At 38.1% G+C, this 22,067-nt stretch overlaps 2 protein-coding genes across 6 annotated transcripts in view; both read left to right on the forward strand.

Annotated features, from left to right (window-relative positions):
• Nucleotides 1-10,974, forward strand: part of KLHL2 (kelch like family member 2) — a 59,490-nt gene extending 48,516 nt beyond the window's left edge. For 2 of the 4 annotated variants that reach the window (XM_033061099.2, XM_033061101.2), the window contains 8 exons: nt 664-813; nt 1,679-1,796; nt 2,413-2,610; nt 3,364-3,465; nt 4,388-4,516; nt 8,776-8,916; nt 9,059-9,202; nt 9,870-10,974. In XM_033061099.2, coding sequence (XP_032916990.1) covers nt 664-813; nt 1,679-1,796; nt 2,413-2,610; nt 3,364-3,465; nt 4,388-4,516; nt 8,776-8,916; nt 9,059-9,202; nt 9,870-9,898 — 1,011 coding nt within the window. In that variant the 3' untranslated portion in view covers nt 9,899-10,974. Of the gene's footprint in view, nt 1-663; nt 814-1,678; nt 1,797-2,412; nt 2,611-3,363; nt 3,466-4,387; nt 4,517-5,415; nt 8,917-9,058; nt 9,203-9,869 lie in introns of those variants that run through there. The other 2 variants (XR_006162990.1, XM_033061100.1) reach the window with 2 other exon arrangements.
• An 850-nt stretch (nt 10,975-11,824) lies between these two features.
• Nucleotides 11,825-20,351, forward strand: MSMO1 (methylsterol monooxygenase 1). Of its 2 annotated transcripts, none has more exons than XM_033061102.1 (6): nt 11,825-11,916; nt 13,489-13,798; nt 14,833-14,981; nt 15,892-16,018; nt 17,764-17,918; nt 19,393-20,351. In XM_033061102.1, the coding sequence occupies exons 2-6, from the start codon at nt 13,544-13,546 to the stop codon at nt 19,598-19,600; spliced, it is 894 nt and encodes a 297-aa protein (XP_032916993.1). In that variant the 5' UTR covers nt 11,825-11,916; nt 13,489-13,543; the 3' UTR covers nt 19,601-20,351. The 2 variants fall into 2 exon arrangements, with proteins under 2 accessions (XP_032916993.1, XP_032916995.1); XM_033061104.2 differs by lacking the exon at nt 11,825-11,916 and adding an exon at nt 11,959-12,128.
• The last annotated feature ends 1,716 nt before the right edge of the window (nt 20,352-22,067 follow it).

A 22,067-nucleotide genomic window follows, 5' to 3' on the forward strand; every position in this document is an offset into this window, starting at 1 on the left:
TTCAGAATTATAAGTGTCATTTAAGCTGATTAGGAATTAATGACAAAGGAAGCATTCTTTTACCTGATTCAGATAAAATACATTTTTTCAGATTTTATAAGCTCATTTGGATATTTTGGTGTCAGGCCAAATATTTAAGATTAACAGTATGATTTCAGTATTAACATTGAATAGTAGGTATTAGTAGGTTGGTAGGTGTTTATTTCAAAAATTCTGGTTTCGTGATACAAATCTCCAATTTGTGTGGGATGTTTTGGGTGGGATTTGGGGGTTTTTTTGCTGTTGTGTTCTGTGGTGGTTTTTATTTTTGCAGAGTGGTTTACTAGTTTCTTAAATTATTCTCCGCTACTCCTGCCTTAAAATATTCTGTACTGTCTGTATTCAAAAAATCAAGTAATGTACCCAATTGTCAGAAAAGTGGTTTACCTTCCCTATCACTGTGTTTTCCACTTGCTAATTAACAATCAGCATATTTTGATTTTTTTTTTTAGTGACTGCATATTTCTAACACAAATTTGTGTCCTACTGGTTAAATTATAATCTTAAAAAGTTAGATTAATCTGCATGTGTGATATATCATAGGCTTTATTACACTTTGGATTGTAATTTCTGTTTTACTCCCTTAACGTGCTCAGACCTTGTTAAACTTCTATTAATAAACAGAGAGTTGAAGAGGAAATATTGGTTAAGAACAGCAGTGCTTGTAAAGATTACCTCATTGAAGCTATGAAGTATCACTTGCTACCAACTGAGCAACGGGCATTGATGAAAAGCACACGGACAAAATTGAGAACACCTGCTAGCCTCCCAAAAGTAAGGCCCTTGTTTTTCCAATGTATTTAGTATTTCAAACTGCATTTCAAAAACTTTCATGAGAGCATGACTATGTCTTTGGGTATTCCTGTAAAAAATTTGTACCGGAATTATTTATCATAAAAATGTAACAAATTATTACCTTTACACTCCATCCTACTTATGATATAGATATTTTAGCCTCCCACCTACAGAGCGAATCACCACTACCTGCCCTCCCAGAAAACATTTTTTACTAAGTGCTTCAGCTTTTGAGAAATACACAATTATGGAGAAGTAAGCCTGTTAAAAACAAACAAACAAAAAACTCAAAAACCCCAAACCAAAACAAAGAATGACTGAAAGCTTCTGTGTTGAGATTTTATTTAATCTTTAGTTCATTTTGGCAAAAAACAAACATTAGATACTTTTTATTTAGAATGAAGTAAAGAAGTTTTCTTGTAGTACTGTTGTGAAAATGGCAATAATGGAATAGGAGACTTAGCACATTTTTCTTAGAAGAATAAGATAAGGCTGTTACGGGATGGATGGTCACACTTACATTACACATCATAGATGATGAATTCTCATACCTGAGATCACAGTAGGATGTGAAGGTACAGCAGGGTCTCCCTCTTTCATGGGAGCTTCACCAAGGTTCTGATTGCTTCCTGCTTTTCCTTGGCATTTCCTCAGGACAAAATAACTACAAATTATATTTGTTTAAAAAAATACCTAGCAAATAATTTTGCCTGGTTTGCAAGACTCAAATTTCCATCCTTTAATTATTTATTGTACAGAAAATTGCTTTATTTTTTAACACTTTTTGGATCTTTCAGGGGCTCTCATATATGCAAGTAACTAACAGTTATTATCTCCCTGTTAGTTGATGATGGTAGTTGGGGGACAGGCACCAAAGGCAATTCGCAGTGTTGAATGCTATGATTTTAAAGAAGAACGCTGGCATCAGGTAGCTGAATTGCCTTCTAGAAGATGTAGAGCAGGTAAGGATGCCTGAGTTTTTGTTGTGGTTGGTAATGCTTCAGAATTTAGGCATTGTATGTTCTCTGGATCAATACTTAAGATATATATCTAAGGAGGGCTAAACCTTGACTTCACTGATTTGAATTACTTGCTAATCTGGATCAATACAACTTTGATCAATTGTGCTTAATTTCTGCTTCAGTTTGCAATCTGTAGGATAAACTGCTTTATTAACTCCCACAGAAACAAGGGATAAATAAATTTAAATATTAATGCATTGTAGTAATGACTAATTTTGCTGTTAAAGTACCCTGATATTATTAAATTATATAAAGAAGTGAAGAAGCGATCATCTACTATTAAAGACATGAACATGCAATCTTATAGCAGCTGAGTGATTCAAGCAAGAAGAAATACTGCAAGCATGGTATTCAGGAATTTGTACTGTTAGTAGCAAAAAGAGTCAGAAATTCTAGGGCTTAATCTAAATGAAGTGTGGTTCTAGGTAACTGTCAAAAGCATGACAAGTGTAGTAAATACTGCAATTTTGTCAAGCATCTGCATACTTAGGACAGTACAGAATACAGTTAATTGGCAGAGAAACACCCATCTTTCCTCCCCATTTTCCTGCTCTAGGAATGGTGTACATGGGAGGCATGGTTTATGCTGTTGGTGGTTTCAATGGCTCTTTGAGAGTTCGTACAGTAGATTCCTATGATCCAGTGAAGGACCAGTGGACAAGTGTTGCTAACATGCAAGACAGAAGAAGCACGCTGGGAGCAGCTGTATTAAATGGCCTTTTGTACGCTGTGGGAGGATTTGATGGGAGTACAGGTAGGTTTGCCTTAGACACTTCTGAATAGCTTTGACTACTCTTAACATAATTCTATCAAATTTTAATATCTCTTTTTGCTGGTACTTGTGGTGAAACCAAGCATGCGGGTAGCCTGACATCTTGTGATGTGGAATGTGCTTAAGTGGTCACATCCCCCTACCTGAACAGTGGACTGTTTGCTCGTAAGGGTTCAGGGTTAAAGACTTTTGGCAAGCTCTCTTCCAGTGTTCCTTTTATGATCAGAGTCCTTAACTTGTGGAAGATATGAGATGAAAAATTATCTGGTCTGTTTTGTCCTGTTTACATAAGAAATTTATTTCTGCGCTTTCATGTAGTGTAAATAAGATTATAAACGGCTTTTTCTGACCTGTGAGGAGGCTTTAGACATTCACTGTTCATTCTCTACTTAGATGCATTAAACAGTTAGTGCAGAAGTAATCTTTTTACTGAATAACTATTGTAGAAGCATATATAGGACAAAGGATGTGATTTGATTAAAAAGAAAGGAAAAAAATCCAGGGAAGAATTTTTCACAGCTCCACAAAAGTTTTCAGTAATTTGCCCATTTTCAGACATAAAGAATGGGTTGACTGTAAATGCTTATCTAAAGGTCAAAAGATTGTGCTTTTTGTTCAGTATTTAACAATCCTTAAAATGAAATAATTTGAATTTTCAGATATGAAGAGTTTCCTGAAAGCTGGACAGTATGTTGCACCTAGATTTATAGAGAAAATGTTATACTGTTTTCATAGGTTTGTCATCAGTTGAAGTTTACAACTTGAAGACTAACGAGTGGTTTCATGTAGCTCCAATGAACACAAGAAGAAGTAGTGTTGGCGTAGGTGTTGTTGGAGGTAAGTTGACAAATGATATTAAAAAGAATGGAGGGAAATGCAATCATTTACCCTACTAGTTTTTCTTACTTTTGAAAACATACTTCAGATTTATGTTTTTGCTCAACCTTGTAATTCAAATGGTATGAACAATATGTAATCATTCTACTTGGGTTTGACCAGGTTTTAGCATAGTAGTTTAAAATTTTTTTTCAGAGCTTCAGCTGTACCTGAGGCCAGCTGAGGAAAACCTTGCTAAGCTCTAGGTTATATATGTGAGCAAAGTCAGAGAGCTGGTGTGATGACCTTATCATTTGGTCTCTAGTGATGTAACGCTGCTGTATTGTCAGCTCTGTTATCTGTGGCTGACCTTGCTGGCTGTGCGCTGGGGACAATCCCAAGGGCAGTGACAAGAAAATTGCTGACTTTCCAGTCAGCTTGGTGGTGAATAGCCTGGATGTCACTTGCACAATGAAGGCCTGGCCTGGCTCTTGGATCTTAAAACAGTTTTAGGGGTGGGTATGTGTTTTAACTGCATAGGGACCACTACTGTTTCTAATCTGAAAATGAAGACTGTATAAGTGATTTTCATCTAAATTTCTGATATGTCTAGGAAGCCTATTTGTGAGCTTCCGGTATCAAACATAGTTGAAATAGCTTGCTTTTGAACAATGCCTAATTAAAAACCTTACCTTTGTATTGCAGCTAGGCAATTTAAAATCTTTTGACTTGCATTGTTGTTGTTAGATACTGGGTGCCTTTTACAGTCTAAAAATGGCAAGAGCTGTGGCATGCTAACTTAAGCTGTTTGCAGTATAGAATCTCAGTGAATGATTGACAGGTGCCGATGAGTAGCTAATCAGAGAGCAATGCCTTCGTCTTTGCCATGTGCCAATCCCTGCATGTGCATTAGCAATTGGCAGGTCCTTTGGTTCCCCCCCAGGGAAGCTGTATGCTGTTGGTGGCTACGATGGAGCATCTCGGCAGTGCCTTAGTTCAGTAGAATGCTATGATGCCAATTCCAATGAGTGGAGCTATGTCGCAGAAATGAGCACGAGGCGGAGCGGAGCAGGTGAGTGGACAAGGGTCAGCTATCCTTACAAAGATGCAAATTCGTGCATTTAAGATGTATCTAAAATATGAAAGGTAAGCTAAAGTCCAAATCTGATGGAATGTGCTAGTCCTAGATGGCTGATACATAGCAGGTTATGAAAACAAAACTGTTCCACAGAGTAAGATTCAGTTTGTTAAGAGTAAAATCTCTCTTTGTTTTTTCATACTTTCATATTCTTTCTTTTCCCACAATTTCTGATGGTTTTTAACATACAGACTAATACTCATGGATTGAAATAATCACTATCACCTCAATTCTTAAGTATCAAAATCCATACAGCAAGGGTGAAAAAATGTCTTTTCTACAGAGATCTCTTTGCCAGTTAGGGCTGATTATTCTATCAGTGTTTTCAGGTTGACCTTACATGTGAACTAGGTTTCCACCTCTTTGGAGGACTTGTTCTGCATTCTGATTCACTGCAGGAAATTTTGTCCTTGTTCATTCCTAAGTTTGTATTACTGGTTTCATCCTATTACTTCCACTTATGTACCCTTTATTTCACCTTCAGTAATTCCAGTAATTCTTCTCATCACCTGGTGTTTACATCCTCTGTACATGTACAGCCTACTGCATGTTATCCTTCTTTATCATTTAGCCAAAGTATATCCATTTATTTCGGTATAATCTTAAAAATACTTCTTTTTTTTGTGGATTTCTTTTTTCCTTCTTGCAATTCTGAGTGTGTATATTTCTCTTCAAAGACATCTTTAAAAGTGCCTGTGGTATTCCACTTTCGTTTAATGAAATGGTGCTCCCACAGCTCGAAATTGACTTTAGCATTTTCATTATCTATTAATATTATGGACTTGAATCTCATTTACTGTTCACTGTCCTCTATTTGTCTTTTGGTATTTCAGGTTTTTTCAACCCACAGAAGTTGTTTTATTTCTCTAGATGCGTTCCCATGGACTTTTTCAAGTCAAATTCCATGATATTATTTTCTACATTTATTTTTTTGTGGTAAAGTCACTTTTTTTGCCAAGTACTTAATGGTTTTTAGCAACACCCTTCAAGTATCTACTGGTGATTGCATTAATGTGCTTTATAATGGGAAGAGATATTGCTACAAATAAATCAGAATTGACTTCTAGTGTGCTCAGTATATGATTAATAATTACCCCAACTTCTCTCATCTTACCTTCCATTATTCTTTGTTAACTCTGAACAGTTTTTACCTATATAAAGTTTAAATTAAGTTCAAATAATTTCAAAAGAAATCTATGAAAGTACCAAATTTGTTACTAAAATTAAGAATGTCTGTGATATTTCCATCATATTGTTACAAGGTCAGCAAGCTGATAACTCTTATTACTAAAAGTCATGTTTTGATTCTATTTCTAAACTAAAACTTCGATGTTAATGAAGGAAACATAACACTGTACCTCAAGAAAACACAGTTGTCTTGTGAAACTTCTAGTAACTTAATATGTGCTTCTTGGAAGTAAATTCTGGATTAAAAACTGGACAGAGTTCCAGCAAAGGTACTGGAAAATATTCCTGTCCAATACTGGCAATTTTTGAGGAAAATATTTATATAAAATAGCAAGTTACAAGTTAACATTATAAAGACAAATAGTGTTAGTGGGTTATGACAGTTTCATTTTGCAGTCTGCCTGCACAAACATTTTGTTTCAGCATTTGGGCTTTATTTTTTGATACTCTGTTTTTGCAAAGTGTTGTTGTGCTTGTAGCCTATTTATACAGTAGATGTTTTCAGATTTTTTTTTTAAATGTCGAATCTTCTACAACTCTGAAATTTAGTTCCTTAAATATACTAACTACTGGGATCTTCCTACCCCTCTCCTCTCTTCCCTTGTCCCCGTGTTTGCTGATTCAACTCTCTTCTGCCTTTGACCTGGTCCACTGATTAAAAAAAATGGAGAGGAAAACTAAATGTAGACACTTATTTCAGATTCATATAATTGAGTAAAATAATCAATATTCTTCTGTGCCACTCTATTAAATACATGAAAAATTATATTTTTGCATGGCAGAGGAGTGGATGCTAATGTGACTGTTGATTGAGTTTGACTGAAAAGGCCAAATAGCCAAACCCACTAGAACTGTTTCAACTGGCAATCAGTGCTGGTGGTCTTATGGGGCCTAACTAAAGAGAATTTTGTTCCTGTATTAAGCTTTTGGATGTCCAATCATCTCAAAGAATTTAAACTCATCTCTTCTGTTCCTACTGCTTCAGCTTCACTCAAAACCAACTTTTCAGAGGTTAACCCTCAGTTACTCTTCTTTAGTAGCCACTGCTTCTCACTTGATCAATACGGGGACAAATCTGTTTCCAGCAGCATATTGGGAGGAGGAACTTCAGATCCAGATATAGGCCATTTGGGAGGGCTGAGAGATATAAGACAGGGTCCTGAAAAATGGGCAGGAAAGAAAAATAACAAAGAAAGGAGAACTCAGAAGACGGCAACAAGAGGATACAGACGGAAGGAGCAAGAAATAAGGTAGGACCTGGAAACTGGGTGTGGGATTAAGGGAAAATGAAGCACTGTGTAGGAACGGAGGACATTATTAAAAATAAGGAGCTGGGAAAGAAAAAAGTGGCAATGTGGCAGAGGGAAAGCTCTACACACTGAATAGGAAGGCCAGTAACTCTATTGAAAGCATGGGTGGGGGGATTTATATCACATCCCATATTTAAACTGAAAATCATAGCCCTCCTTCTAGCTCTGTAATGTTTAATTCTACAAAAGATGAATATGGTACTATCCTGTCTAATAAAGTGTGATCAGGGTGGGAGAAAGAAAAGTTGTCATACTATACTGTGGCATGATAGCTAGAAATAATAGCAATAAAAGAGGAATTAACTGGGAAGAATATGGGGAAATGCTAACAGTGAATATTACTGATAAAACACTAAATAGCATGATTTATAAGACTGTCCTATTGAGAAGCTATTTTTCAGATTTACAGTACTAATTAGCTTCCATGTTTCCTTCCTCTCTTAATTATTAAAATAAGAAAGTTTAGTCATTTCAGCAGGAGTAATTTCTCTCCACATATAGAAATGGCTCTTAAATACAGAATTAGTAATGTGTTTTTAAAGATATTTCAGCTGGTTATTAAGGTCTCGGGGTTCTCTTTTTTCCTTTTTTTTTCTCCTTTTTTTTTTTTGACCCCCAATATTTTTTTCCTTTGAGGAACTTATTTGATTTTTCACATTTATATTTCTTGTTTTCCTTTAAAAAGATTTTAAGTAGTTCCCTTTCCATGGAATACTTTATGAGCTGTGTTTGCAAATCTGTATCTCTGCTTTGAATTTCATAGTCTTAAATGTGGCATTTATTAGATCTTCCAGTATACTTTCATAGAAGTGCTTTTTTAGTTGTCTTTATGATCCATCACTCAGAAGTTTTAATGCAAACAAACCCCTACGTTTCTGAAATTTATTATGTTTGGTTTCTAATAATGCATTATAAAGGGAGGAATAAATAAACAGGCCTTTGTTTCTGCTTCCCCCATTTCCATCTTTTCAATATATGCAGCCCAAATAGCAAGTAGATAGAAATAGCTTTACTCACGCCTTTATTCCAAGCTCACAGATTGATAAACTTTTGTTGTAAAGTAAAGGAGACCTTAGGATTAAAGGACATCCTTTAATTTCCTTTTGGATATTTTGATAACTGAAGCTTGGTTCAAAGACGCTTGGTGTTCTTCAAATCCCAGAGAAGGTACTCACTGCTAACTGTTTACTTCTGTTCCATCTGTTTACAAGGTATTCCAACACTTCAGTGGAAACATCCCTATTGTATAATGTCTATCCATTGAGCTTTTATCCTCTGTACTGTGCGGTTTTACTTTCTAAAAGTTCACTTACACTTTATCATCATGTCAGATTTCTGTTATGCTGGCTGAGCACATTGTCTCATTTACTGTCACTTCTAATTAGTCCTAAATTTCAACAAGCCTCATTTTCCTGCACGTCATTTTTTGTCCAAAATTTTCTAAATCTTCTGTTGCAGAACAGCTCTGGTGTTTGTATGCTGCAATATGGTAGATGGGCATGCAAGGCATTTTATCAGTGTCTTGCTGTAGTTACTGTCTCTCTGCTTTAATGCATCCTGACCCAAATGTTTTCTGAAATAGTTTCCAACATTGACTTAATGAAGGATTTATGTTAGCTGACATATTTGTTGTTTATCCTTTGTATCATTCAAATAATTATCTAGTTAATTCTGCATATTTTCATATGTTTGCAGGTGTTGGTGTGTTAAACAATTTATTGTATGCAGTAGGTGGTCATGATGGTCCTTTAGTGAGAAAAAGTGTTGAAGTGTTTGACCCCATTGCCAGTACCTGGAAGCAGGTTGCAGACATGAACATGTGCAGAAGGAATGCAGGTATGTTCAGCAATGACTAAAGTTGTGCAAATGTCGATTGTGAATAGCATGTATCTGGATTTCTGCTGCTTTTATAAAAAACATGCTTTTTGCGGGGTAAGTCAATCGCCAGTTTTCATTCTGGTTTCCTGCCCTGTTTTAGGTGTTTGTGCTGTAAATGGTCTCTTGTATGTAGTTGGAGGAGATGATGGTTCCTGTAATTTATCAACAGTGGAGTATTATAATCCAACAACTGATAAATGGACAGTTGTGTCATCTTGTATGAGTACAGGAAGGAGCTATGCAGGTAAGGCATATAGATATTTTTAACAGACTTTTTAAAGTATAACATTTGACAAAGCATCCAGAGTCTTGTCTATGGTAAAAACTAAGATAATAAAATGGGTAGGAAGAATCTGATTGTACATTTTGAATGATGACTTCAAATAATTACTCACTGCAAGTAAAAGCAAAAAAGGGAGGATTAAAGTGTATTCAAGAAGGATTTAGCACATAAGCGGTGAATCAGAAACGTGATTCTGGTGTGACCAGTTTTTTTAATAATAAATGTGTCTCAATCTAAGAGGTCCAATTTCAAAATTCTTTGGGATTTGATATTTGATATTTAGAATATGAGCTTTGATGTTTGATATTTGGGATTTGATATTTGATATTTAGAATATGAGCTTTTCTTCAGTAACTGCAGTTTTTAAAATTAATTATTCAAGTGAGTGTTAAGGATATATTTCCCTGATAGGAAAATTAAACTTTGATTAGTTGGAGGTTTTTCCAAGTCACAGAAACTTTCAGAACTTTGCACTGATTCTGACAGCTTTGTGTCCAAAAGAAATTAAGGAAGAATATGTACATTGTTGCTGGTGCACAGTTAAACGCTAATTACAATTAATTTTTTTCTTGATTAAAAAAAAAAAAAGCTGCCTAAAGATTTATCCCCTTTTCCCCTCTCCCTCTAGGTGTTACAGTTATTGACAAACCATTATGATCAGTAAAGGGATTTTCAACTTGATTATGCACTAGAAGCAGTCTTCTACAAGTGTATTTGAAGTGACTGAGTCTCTAAGCACTTCTCTACTTGTAGCTGCACCTTGAGTCACAGTGGAAGATGTGACTGTCTACAATTACAGATGATGAAGATTATTCTAGGGAGAAGCAATTAGTAGGATTATTCTGCAGTTGAGCAGAAGCAGATTGAACTTTTGAAGTCTGGTGGACCATTTTTATTATTGCAAGATCTTAAAACCACAACACTTTCATAAGGATTGACTTCTGTCAGTCATGACTGAGAAATGGACTGTGAGTGAAGAATGGTGTGTATTCTGGTGAAAGTAAATTTTTGTCTTATTTTTTCCAGAGACTAATAAATATATTTAAGGAAATGAACTGTCAGTCTTCATTGTAGGTATTGAATCCCACCTCAGTAATTCAAACTGGCATGGGGTAAACTTGTTTCCTTTTATAAAACTTTTGTTACATAACTATACTATGTGCATATGTTTGTGTGAGCATAAGTTGCTCTCTCGAAACTCTTCAGAACCTGATTTTACTATTTATAATATGGCACAGTACTTTGAATATGTCAGTACTACGTTGTAAACCAGAGATGTATTTTTTGATATGTAACAATGCTTAACACTAATTCCCACTGAAGGAGATCAGAGACAGTATAATACTTCTTGAGCAGGTGCAATTTCAGTATCTTTTTGAGAAAATTGTTGTCTGTACTTACTTTTTTTTTTTTTTTCCCTGTTCAATTTTGGTCACATTTAGATGTTACTTCTTTTTTACCTTTTTTTCCAAAAGGTGATTTGGCATGAAAATAACTGAAAATTTATAGTGAATGTATGCAATTGCGTTGAACTTGCATGGTACAAAGACTATTTAAGTGTGTAATTTCAGCTTCTATTAGCCAATATCTGAATATACTGTATATGGCCATGCTTATAAAGCAGCACATTTTTATTTGTTCTTGGATGGCCTCCTTTTAACATGACCAAAGTTACTGTCATATTTGAGACATTTTCTTCAAATAAAAGTTTGTACATTGTTTACTAATGCAAAGAGGTAGCTTAAAACTTGTGTTTCTCAATACAAGTCTCAAACCAAATAATGCGTGAAATAAACTGGGGGGGTCACGGGGGGAGGGAGGGCCGGGAGAAGCTGCTGGTGTAGAGGTCTGAATGCCCACGAATGGAGAATTATTAAGGTTTAGGAACCAGTCGTGTGAACATCGCTGTTTTGCCGCAGGTCTGTTTCTGAAAGCTGTGGCTGTCCGTGAGTGCAGAATGGCCAGCACCGGCTTCCCGTAAAAGAACCTGAGCCGGGACATTGGTGACAGGGCTGGGAGTCACGTAGGTGCCCGAACTCCAAGGGAGGTGTGACGCACGGTGGAGCGAGGCAGAGGCTTTGAACGGGAACCTTTTATCTGAATTGTACACCTTCACCCGCATGACACCGACCCGTGAATGCGGCTGTGGGCCGCTGCTGCCATGGCAACACCGCCGCCTGTGTACTTCAATCTTTCCATTAACGCGGGAGCAGGGAGCGGGTGTGGGCAACTGGAGCGCTGACACCGCGTCCGCCCGCAGCCGCATCGCTCCTGCCGGTGAGCACTTTGAGGGTGGCGGGAATCGGGCGGGGAACCGGGCCCGACCCAGCCCGGCCGCACTCCCCAGCCCCGGCCGCGCTGCCCCGGGCCGCTCCCGGAGTCGCTGCCGCGCCCGGGCGGGCCCCGCCCCATGGCGTCGTGCGCGTCACCCGGCCGTGCTCCCGTCCCATTGGTCGCGCGCCGGGGTCTCACTATCATCACTCCACCCCTCCAGCCAATGGCCGCGCGGGAGCCGCCGCGGCGGCCCCGCCCTCCGCCCGCCTGACCCTGCGCCGTTTTCCCCCGCCGGCCAATGGGGTTGCACCGGGCGGGGCCGCGGTGGTGGCCAATGGGCGGTGCGCGGTGGCTCGGGCGGCCGGGGTTTGTTGTTGCTCATTCTGCGCTGCCGCTGTCAGGTGAGGGCCGAGGGGCGCGGGACGAGGGCGGGCACGCTGCGGGCGCAGAGGTGCGGGAGCAGGGTGCGGGTTCCCCGAAGGAGCCCATCTCTCCTCGGCGATCCCCACGCGTGGGTGGCGTGTGTCCCCCGCCTGGCAGGGCCGGGCGAGAAGGAGGAGCCCCGGCACAGCCCTGTCGCTGGCTCCCCGGCTCCCCCGGTGTTCGGCCGTGGGTAAGTTGCCTTGCGCGTCCGTCCGCCCAGGAGCTCGGGCTGTGAGCTGCCTTGGTATCTGCTGCGATGCTATTGCTGTAAATAAGAAGTGGCAGCATCCTGATGCTGTTGCTAGGAGAGAAAAACGATAACTGATGTTGTTGGATACTGGCTTGGTATGCTGATTAATATGTGAGGGTAGTTACACATTGGAATGGGCTGCCCAGGTTGGTGATGGAGTCACCCTGCCCGGAGGTGTTTAAGGATGTGGCACTTGATACTGTGGTCTTGTTGATAGGGTGGTGGTGGGTCATAGTCATAGGCTCTCAGAGCTCTTTTCCAGCCTGGGGTTCTGTGATCTGTCTCGGATTTAGCCTAAGTGTACCAGCTGGGGATGGACCAATGTCCTCTGGCCTGTGAGTTAAAGGGGTCCAGAGGAGGGCACTGGAAAGGGTCAGAGGACACCAGTGGGGAGAGACTGGAAGAGTTGGGGTTGTGCATTCTGGAGAAGAGCAAGTTCAAGGGACACCATACTGTGGTATATAAAGGGGTGTTTTTTGCTATTTCTTGTGGTGACAAAGTACAGGGCAGTGTTCTTAAACTGAAAAATGAATAGGTTTAGATTTAGTGTAAGAATTATATTTTTTACAGTGAGAGTGCTGAGACACTGGAACAGGTTGAGCAGAAAAGTTGTGTATGCCCCATCCCTGGAAGTGTTTGAAGGCCAGGTGGGATGATGCTTTAAGCCACTTGATGTTGTGAGAAATGTCCCTGCCCATACCAAGAGGGTTGGACTGTAAATTATGTTTAAAGGTTCCTTCCAAGCCAAACCAACAAGGGACCTAGTCTTTGGAAATTGTATGAGTTCAGGGCACCTGCAGGAGTCCAGCCTCTGTGGTTTTGGGAGCTGTGAAGAAAAGTCCATTACTCAGGAAAAGGTGGATTGCCTCAGGCCAGCTGCCGTGTTGATGTAATTTGCAGGGATTTTGGTTCACAGCCATAAGAAAATGGGACTGGATAATCAAATTGCAGTTAATTAATCTGTTAAATCTTTTTTGAACCTTTGCATTGCTCTTTTAGTACAGAATACCATCATCCTGCAAAAGCCTTCAAATAAATTTGGCTAGTAATTAATACTTTGTTATCCTTTTGCTCCCTTGACATGATCTCAAAACCTAGGAGCTGATTGCCTCTCAAATTGGTTTGCTTCTCAAACCAATCTAAAGCTTTCTTCTTTTAGCCTATTCAATGTGAAGAAAATCTGTCTTTCCTGTCCTTTCTCAGCTTTCACTTTAAAACTAGGTAATGACTATTATCATGTAATGTTTTTTCTTCTCTGAAGATTAACTTCTGTTTATTGAATTTTTCTCAAAATTTGCAGGTTACTTACAGACAACTACAGAAGAACTGTAATTGTGATGCTTTATGATTGAACCATGACCATGAACGACAGCGTTAATATCTTAAGCTCTGCTTATCTGGCAGTGGAATATATAGACTCTTTCTTACCTGACAATCCCCTGCAACAACCATTTAAAAATGCCTGGAATTACATGCTTGATAACTACACAAAGTTCCAGATTGCAACTTGGGGATCACTTCTAGTTCATGAAGTTTCTTACTTTTTGCTCTGTGTACCAGGATTTATCTTTCAGTTTATACCATACATGCAAAAGTATAAAATTCAACAGGTAAGAGAAAGTTATGAAGTATACACTGACTTGTCTCTGAACATATCAGGCAGAGTATATAATCACAGTATCCTGGTTCTCAATGTATATGGTTCCATTTCATCTGTCAGTTGGACATCCTGGAAACAATGAAGTAAAATTGCTCTGTGTATGAGAAGAGAATGACAAGTGGATTTTGGGGAAGAAAAGGAGGGGTTTTTTTTCCTGAGGAAGGGTTATGTTTTTCACCATGGTGCTATAGAGAGGAAAGGGTGTGTCAGTCTTACTGTTAGTAAAATTTTATGTACAGTTTTTATATCAGCAGGGGAAGGTGAATAGAATTCTGGCATCTGGTGTTATAGTGTATCTTAGTAGTATAAAATAATTACATGATGTGCTTATTTAATAGCAGTGCTCTTCTTCAAAGTACCTCTATGCACACCCTCTTGAAAGGATTTTGAAATATTTTGGCAATAAAGAAAGTCTGGGATGGATCACACACTCCTAATTGGAGTCAGAGGCACATCCAGTATCTAAAGATCATTGTTTTCCCCTAGTTCATTATAATTTGAATTAGAAATTAATAACATCAGCTTCTGAATTTATTGCAGTGGTTGATAGAATGTCTCCTTGCAAAAACTGAATGTTTTCAAGACAATTATTTCTTTATAAGCTTGTCTCTTCAGCCTCTCTTTGTATTATTTTAGCAATGGAAATGCATTCTGTGGTGTGAAGAAAGAAGGCAAACTTGGATTGTGTTAAGCTGTTGAGTATGAAATGTTCCTGTTAACTATAAACACTGAAAAAACAAAAATAGTTTGGACGTGACTGACAAGACAACTTATCTTAAAACACTAGCCTAGAAAAATGAGGTTTTGGTAAAACTGAATCCAATCCTATGTTATTTGTGTTTCCTGAGTTAACCTATATTAGTGGAAGGCATGTTATCTCTCTTCCAAGGTGAAATTAAACTAACACAAAGTGAATTTTTGGAGCATTTCACTTGTGTGCAATAGGAACATGTAATGCAATCAATTATTTTTGCTTCATTTTAGGATAAACCAGAAACATGGGAAAAACAGTGGAAGTGTTTCAAAACCCTCCTCTTCAATCACTTCTTCATTCAGCTTCCCCTGATTTGTGGTACCTATTACTTCACAGAATATTTTAACATCCCGTATGGGTGGGAAGAGATGCCGAGATGGTGCGTAGGTTTTCTGATATGGTGATGCTGAGTTACATACAGCTGGAGGCAGAATATTTAACAGTTAGTGTTGTCAACTCTAATAGAAAATAATTTTTTCACAATGCAAACTCTGTTTGTTGATCATCCTTCATTTGATGCTTAACTGCTGTAAGAGCTAATTAGAATTTTGTGAATTTCTTGAAATGGCCCCAAGGTGTTCTAATCTTTAGGAGAGAAGGGAGTTTAGGAGAGGAGGGTGTTTATAGAAGCAAAACAAGATTCCTGGTGGGGTGGGTCAAATGTTAGACTTTCTGGGGTTTTTATTTATCTAAAATTTTTTATTCCTCCTAAGTGTCTCTACCTTCCACCTTGTTTTACATGGTAGAGTGTTCCTCGAAGGAGAGAATGTGCCACCTTCACAGTCTTCTTTTCTTGCACTGAACTGATGGGTTTTTGAGTAAAGATGGATTACCTGAGTGCCCCCTCCTCCCCCACCCCCATACCAACCATATTTTTTTATCACAGAGGGTCATCTTTCTTGGAGAGCTGTTTGCTCTCTGGTGTAGATGGCTGGAGCAGCTTTATGTTTTTTATCAATACCTTGCTGAAAAACAACAGTCTGGTTGTTCTCTGTAGACTGCATTTGTAGTATTGAAATGACAGCTTGTTATACTAACTGTGAGTTAACTTTACACTAACTGAAGTGAGTTAAGGTGTGCTAACACACTTCAGCATATCAACAGATGAGCTGATAAGCACCACAGCCTTTGTACCTGCTGATTAATATTTTTAGCATGTTAAAAAAGCACACTGGTATTCAGTCAGTAATAGGTATAATAGGTATAAATAGCATATAAACTATTTTCTCTTTCAGGAACATATATCTGCTAGTATTTTCTATAACTACTAGATCTTCTACTTTCTAAAGGTATGTTCTGGTTGGCCAGTGTTTCGGATGTGCAGTCATTGAGGATGCCTGGCACTATTTTCTGCATAGATTGCTACATCACAAGAGAATATACAAGTATATCCATAAGGTTCACCATGAGTTTGTTGTATGTATTACTTGATTTTTTTTTCTTTATTAATAGCTTTTAATATATGTTTTGTGGGACTTACTTAAACGTCTTGTTTGAAAGACCTAAGAATTTTGTATTCCTTTGACAGAGTATGATTAGATGCCTGTTTTTGGGCACTTTGTCAAGAACAGTCATTGGTTTTGTTTCTGAAAATACCTTCTGTAATTTGATGTCATTTCAGTGAAATGAAAGATCACACTCTTGCTAAAGTTTGATCATATCTATGAGCAAGGTGATGCGGACTTTAAAAAATGCACATATAGGTCTCATTGCTAGGGGAAGGGAAACAGTAGATGTCTGGATTTGGTTGTTCATCAGTTCCCCACCACATGGGCTGTTAACCAGAGCATATGAATCCCCAAAACGTGATCAGACAGGCAGCTCTTGCACAACCTGGGTGTGTGCATCATGTACTTGATTCAAGAAAGGGATTACAGCTCTGGATGAGTGCCTCTGGAATTATTATAGCCCATTATGCAATTCAAATACACAGATATATGGAGAGCACACAATTTGGGTGGTTCTGCATTTAGTGTTGTTGGAGCTGGCATTGAGCACCAGGCAATGGACGACACTTGGCTGGAGCCAGGTAGGATCCAGCAGTGCCTGCACTTTGTAGATGATATTGCTGTGTTTAGGTGGCACTGCCTGTGTAGCCCAGGAGTCAGTGCTGTGTGTTTCTGTGCTGCTGTGTATCATCTAGACTGTGCCAAAAGGAAACTGCATTCTGCTGGGTCAGGGATGCTTTATGCATGCTACCAACAATAGAGGAGCTTGGTATGGATTGATGCATGCATATGTACAGACATCTGCAGCAGCAGCTACTCTCTTCCTCTTGGCAGCCCCTCAGGTCTCTATCTGGAGCAGCTTTCGGCCATTATTCTTAAGAGTGGTTAGAAGTTCTCACAGAAGTGATCTGTTGCCTAATGGCTGTTTCACTAAAAACTTCCCCTGACAGTAAAAAGAGATGTTTTTAAAGTATCCCTTAAGACAAAGTGGATTTCATTTTTTTCCCGATGATCTTATTTATAACCTTCAGCATTAGGTTAATTTTTTTTTTTTAAACTGTTCTCTGTGTATGGTGTTCTGTGATTGAAGACTTTTTGGAATGTCTGTTTTTGCTAAACCAGATGGAGGAATGACTGATGGGTGTATGTATGTATATGTATATGAGAAAAAATGTTTTATATCAATCTCAGAACAACATTTGAGGGGTACAAATTTATTTTTAAAAATGGTCAAAGATAAGAGATTTTAAATTTTTATTTTGATAATAAATTTCCAAGTGAGTCCTGCTTCTGAGAGTATTTTGGCTTCCTTCTTTTTTCTGCTTCCAAGACTGGATGTATAGCAAAGCTGATAGGAGCTTCTTTCCAAACACTTTTAATATTCCTGAAATAATGCTTTGACCTGGGGTGATTGATGGTAAGCCTAAATAAAAGTTTTCAAATTTTCAACTAGTAGTGAAGTGTTTGGAATCACTAATAGAGTGATAATCCTTATGACCTTGGAATACTGTTTTTCCAAAGAGGAGCTAAATATGTGTGTTATGGTCCTTGCTCCATCATACTATTCCCTTTGCCCACTACATTGTTCCGTTTGTCCTGTTGTAGTCTTGTGGGGTAATTGGGAAGGGGAGAGTATTGCAAAATGGTGCTTCTGATTTGGGAGTACATAAAACTGAAAATGGTGACTGTTCCCTGTCTGTTATCTCTTTCTAGTCTCCATTTGGAATGCAAGCAGAATATGCTCATCCTCTGGAAACACTCATCCTTGGAGCTGGCTTTTTTATTGGAATTGTTGTTTTCTGTAACCATGTGGTTCTTCTGTGGGCATGGGTGATCTGTCGCTTGATGGAAACCATTGATGTACACAGGTGAGATGCTCATTGCTTCTTAATAATTGTTTTTTCTCTTGTCCTTACATCTGTCTCAAACTCACCTCTCTCTGTCACTGAGATATACTTTTTATTTTGCACTGAAATGCTTTTCTGTGTCCTACAAAGAATGAGACAGCCTGGGGAGTTGTCACTCTTTTCTGTTTTGAGGCAGTGTTAGCAGCAGGTCTTGCTGATTAAAAGAGCATCTCAAGGAGGGTTAGAGAGGCACCTGATTAGGATGTCTGGCTATTGAGATTTGGTGTGCAAGTGATCTTATGCATATTGGAACACCAAAAATCAATTACAAAAGGTGATATTCCAGTCAAGAGTTCTTTCTGTTTAACATTTCGTCAGACTGTTTTCTTGCTCAAGAGAAACTTTATGCTCTGTGACCACTGACTCTCTTTAAAACAAACGCATAAATTTCTTTTGTTTATTTGTTTCTTTATATCTTGTTAATAAAACGGGCAAGACTTCTTGTCTCTGTAGTAGAACTGACTTATTTGGCTCCAGAATCTTAGGGCAAATCCCAATAGGCTTAGTTTAGTTCATCTACAAATGAATGAGTTCCTGTGTTCAAGAGGCAGGGCCACTAAGAGGGTTTTTTAGAAATTATAGTATTAACACTTGGCCTTGTATTTGTAAATATATTATGAAGCAGATATTGCAAGTTGAGTCTCAGGTGTTTCAGTGGAATATAAGCTACTAGTAAATTCATGGTATAAAGCATTCCAGATTTAGTCATGGTTTTCTTGTAGACTTCCCAAAGTATATGTTGTGACATACCATAAGCTCATTGATACAAAATACAAATTTCCTGTTATAATCATCATTTTAGTTTGCTCTTCTCGTGAGGGGTTTATAGTGAATTGCTTGCTCTCTGCCCACTAGGTGGTGGTAAGAGGTTTTCCAGCACTGCTAAGCAAAGGAGTTGGAGTCCCTCTAGAGCACACTGTTCTGCTTTTAATCTTACTTTAATCATATATCTGGATTTTAAATATTTGAAGAACTTACAGTAAGCTGGAAATAAGAGTAGGCATACAATGGTTGTTGATTTGAGATGCTGTCTGATGAGCTGCTGTGCTGATGGCCATAGCTTGCACTTAATGTTATTCTTGTTTCTCCTTCCTGAAGTCACTCTTTGTTAAAACTGCTAAGCCAGCAGGAAGGCAGCCACTGTGGTTTTTTTTAAGTTACCTGCTTAAATGTTTTTTTTGTATTGCCTGGTAAACTGAGCTAAAAAGCAAGTGCCAAAGCCATTGTGGGATAATTTACAGAGTCATCTGGCTAGGAGTGGAGGGAACTTGTTTTCATGTTAAGCCAATATCATAGTGATTACCTTAGGACCTTAGAATACTGTAAAATATTTTTCTTTCATAAAAAATAAAAATGACAATTTAGTGTCTGTATTTTGTTGTTTTTTGTCTCAGAATAATCCTTACTCTAGTGGCTTTTTTTTTCTACCCTGTAGTGGCTACGATGTCCCGCTGAACCCTCTTCATTTGGTGCCTTTCTATGCTGGGGCCCGTTTCCATGATTTCCATCACATGAACTTTATTGGCAACTACGCCTCGACCTTCACGTGGTGGGACAGACTCTTCGGTACAGACTCTCAATTCATTGCCTATCAAGAAAAAGAAAAGAAGAAACAATGCATAGCAAAGAAGAAGGCTAACTAAATTTTCAGTGTAAAAGTCAACTTTTGCTTTTCTGTAAAGCAAAATAGTGATTAGGTGTTTAGCATAAATCTTGCTCCCTGGCTACTAAGAAGTAGGGAAAAACAGCTAATTGAACTGCAGTATCTTTCTAATGGGAATGTTTTCTATTTTGTACATAAGTACTGCATATATTTTAACTACAGATTTAAAGATGGTGGAAAAAACAGAGATGACTTCTGTCTATCTTTTTTTTTTTTTTTTTGACAAGAAAAAAAGCCAGTTTTATCTATAATGTTGCCCATTTTTGGATCCAGGTAGAATTATGTTTGTGCACCGAAGTTGGTCTTAGGTTTTTTTTTAAAGATATATTCTTAAATTTATAATATCAAATAGCAGAAGTTATTAACAAGCATCAGCACTGTATTATTTAAATATTGGGTAAAAGTTGCTTAAAACCAAAATGTCTGTTACTAGGAAGCTTGGACAGGTCTTTTGCACAGTGGATAATGTGAACTGCTAATAACAGAATACGTGGCTGAACATGAGTTATCGGAGACATTCCTGATCAAGATTTATTATGTTATTTTAGATTACAGGTAAAAAGAATAGAAGTTTTTATTTGAAGACACTGGTTTTTGCTGCTCTCTTGAAGTTGATCTGTCAGTGTACTTAGCATTTACATTGCATTCTTCTCTATGTGTTGTAATTTGCTGATCTGACTTGTTGCTATATTTGCACTTGTGACTGATGAAATAAACGTGGTTTGGTTTGATGTGTGTATTATACATTTCATATGCTTTTAAACACAAAGCTGTGATAAAACCATGTAGGATATAGGGTATTACTCTTCATCTCTTTAAAGAAGAAGCATTATTTGTTAGGATGGTTTGCAGCAGTGCCATCTGTTAAACCACGTACAGTGGCAATAAGAAATGGAAACAGAGAACACGTAAATTCTGCTGGTTTTGTTTTGAAGGACTTGGATACATAACTGCTTAATGTAGCAACATCTTGCGGGATGAGTGCATTCTCAGGCTACAGCTTGATTGCAAGCTAGAATCTCAAAATCTACTACTTGAGTTGCACTAGTCACAGATGCAGTAGTCCAATATTTTTGAATTTATTGTTAGTATTTGTCTGTTGAACAGAAAATAACAGTGAAGTATTTGAGAAGGGCTTAAACCCCTAAAAGGTCTTTCACTTTGTACTGTCATATCAGCTGCTCTTCAGACTTCAAATACCACTTCATCCACTCGACAAGACCCTTAGAGGACTTTACAGTCTTTTGCTTACTCAGGATCACACCTGAATTTTAGTGATGCTTCACATGCAATCTGGTATAACTGTCAAAACAGATAATCCAGTGAAAGTGCAGATGAGATCACGCTTCTAACAAAAAGTAAGGTGTTAATGACATGCAGAATGACTCACATATTACATGATGTGTGGAAGTAGTTCAGATTCCTCTTCTGTATGTGTTTTGTAAAATCTTTTACTGTTTTATCTGTATCCCTGTTGAAATCCAGTATTTTTCCCCTTCCGTCTAAAAAGAAGAAAAAAAAATATTTTGCTATGGCAGGTGAACAGAAGCTGAAATTCCTATATAGTTTTTAGCAGGGACTGGTACTTAAACCTTGCTGAATCTATATGCATTGCCCTCCTAAATTCTCCATAGTGGAAGCAACCTCTTTAATCAGATTTCAAAGATGGCCATTATCCTCTGCTTTGTCAACTCCCACTCCCATCCTTCAGCTGCAACTATACTTTGCTTTATTTGATTGAAGCATTAGCCTAAAAATACAAGGAGCTTTCAGAGCTTCAGCTTTTCCCTATTAACATCATTCTATTCATTTGTTCTCAGCCTGCTGATTTGTGCCTCTGCTCACTCTGCCACAAAATTATGCACAACAGGGAGCCACTCGCTTAAATATTCCAGTAAAGGTACCTGTAAAAGCTTGGTCTCTCCTCAGCTATTGGAAAGCTCCAGCAGAGTGCTAAAAACATGATGGGATTGACTTACAAAGTTGTAGTGTATATTCCATTCTTCAAGAGGTTTAAATATAAAGAATGCAATTTTAGCATGCTGTCATTTGGGGAAGTGTGCATGGGGGTTTTTGAACCTTTTAAAATTAGTTGAATCCATGTTTTTCTGACACCCATTACTATTTTAGTTTTTTAGGTTATTTTATGTACATCCTTAGTGTACAGTGTGATCACATCATTGCTTTTGATCCTCTTTCTTTAGCAAATCCCTAGAGAATTATGCAAGTTGTGCTTTATACATTTATTTTTTGTGGAAAAAAAATGTGCCTGCTGGACCTCTCAATTTGAAAACCACAGGTTTGTTTTCTTCAGGACTCAGACCTGCATTTTACCACCACCCCACTGCTTTTTCAAATGTAGGACCCTGTATTTATTGCTGAATGTGATGCTGGCAAGTAAATGACCTGCCTCATTACTTTGTGTCTTTTATGCAAATGAAGAATTG

Source organism: Catharus ustulatus, chromosome 5 (assembly GCF_009819885.2).
Source record: "Catharus ustulatus isolate bCatUst1 chromosome 5, bCatUst1.pri.v2, whole genome shotgun sequence".
NCBI classification, from domain to species: domain Eukaryota; kingdom Metazoa; phylum Chordata; class Aves; order Passeriformes; family Turdidae; genus Catharus; species Catharus ustulatus.